Consider the following 1,299-nt stretch of genomic DNA (forward strand, 5'->3'; position numbering starts at 1 on the left):
GCAGAGACGGGTCTTGAGGACAGTGAGGGACTCAGAGGTGCCGAGACGGGTCTTGAGGGGGGACTGGAGGACCGTGGAGGAGTCCAAATGGATCAGGCCTTCAGAGGACTCAGAGCTGTAAATGTCTTTGTGTCCATGGTAAATTGAGTTTTTGGTTGCTATGTTATTTGTTGTTTAATCATGGTTTTAGCAGCTTGTTGGTGGCTCCCCGTTTCATGCGGCCTGCATATGATCGTTGTACCTCATGAAATTGTGTTTAAATGTACAATGAGGACGTGTGAAAACCTGAAACTCACAAAAATAGGCAAAAAAAAACAAAAACAGTAATATGGAAATGTCAGAGGAGAAAACCCTGGCGTTGGCATGGTTGTCGGGTTGTTTCCTTAATATCTGATGACTCATCGTGGTCCTTTTAGGATTTAAGACAGTACATATATTACATATTCCTCCTTTACTCCGGCGGCTGCAGGACACACGTCATCCTCCAACAGACCCTCTGACTCTTCCTCTCCTCTCATTGGTCAGTAGTCCTCCACCCATCCGTTCTCCAAAATAAAAGCATCGATGACTTCCTTCATGGCCAGGTTTGGGATCAGCTGATCTTGGGTCAGAGGAGAGCGCGTCACCGGGTCGAAATGGCCGACTCGCTGCAACAGAACAACACACATCTTTTTTTAATTTACATTTATATATATTTCAGGGGTTTTCCTGCCATTTTAAAGCTTTAGAGCATAACCTTTTGATATTAATGAACGTCTGTTACATGCAAGCCGTTGCCAAATGAGTTGATATGAAGCTGATTAAGACTCCAGACTAGTAAAACTAGTAAGGTGGTGTTAGTGGAAACTAAAAAAAGTATGAAAAAGGGACAAAAAGGTCAAATTTCTGACGCGGGAGGACAATACAAGGGTTAAAAAGTGGTAAATATGATATCTTCAGCAATGTATTAAGCGTGATAATACAGTTACAATAAAAGACTGTAACAGAGTATTTTAGCTGTGTTGTTAGTACTTTTACTGCAGTATTGTACCTGCAGGTGCTCTTCGATGTCTTTCCTGTCGTAGGTGACTCCGCTGGGCGTGATGCACGGCTCTCTCATCAACTCAAAGCTGATCTTCCCACACAGGAAGTCGGGGATCTCCCGCTTCTGTCAATCAACACATCAACACGTTATCCCATATATCGGCCGATATGTGTTATATATTATATAAAACAAATCCAGAAACACGTTACGAAAACATAAACAGATTTCCCTAACATTAGTTATTAGTTATTATTTATGAGTTCTCACTGAAATAA

General features: G+C 41.9%; 1 protein-coding gene across 1 annotated transcript in view; it reads right to left on the bottom strand.

Annotated features, from left to right (window-relative positions):
* Positions 1–39: 39 nt before the first annotated feature.
* The window catches only part of LOC116702994 (E3 ubiquitin-protein ligase CHIP), a 21,910-nt gene continuing 20,650 nt past the window's right edge, over positions 40–1,299 (bottom strand). The window contains exons 7-8 of the mRNA XM_032537564.1: positions 1,031–1,147; positions 40–647 (exon numbers count right to left, since the gene is read on the bottom strand). Coding sequence (XP_032393455.1) covers positions 522–647; positions 1,031–1,147 — 243 coding nt within the window. The 3' untranslated portion in view covers positions 40–521. The remainder of the gene's footprint in view (positions 648–1,030; positions 1,148–1,299) is intronic.

The sequence above is a fragment of the Etheostoma spectabile genome, chromosome 15, assembly GCF_008692095.1.
Source record: "Etheostoma spectabile isolate EspeVRDwgs_2016 chromosome 15, UIUC_Espe_1.0, whole genome shotgun sequence".
Lineage (NCBI taxonomy): Eukaryota > Metazoa > Chordata > Actinopteri > Perciformes > Percidae > Etheostoma > Etheostoma spectabile.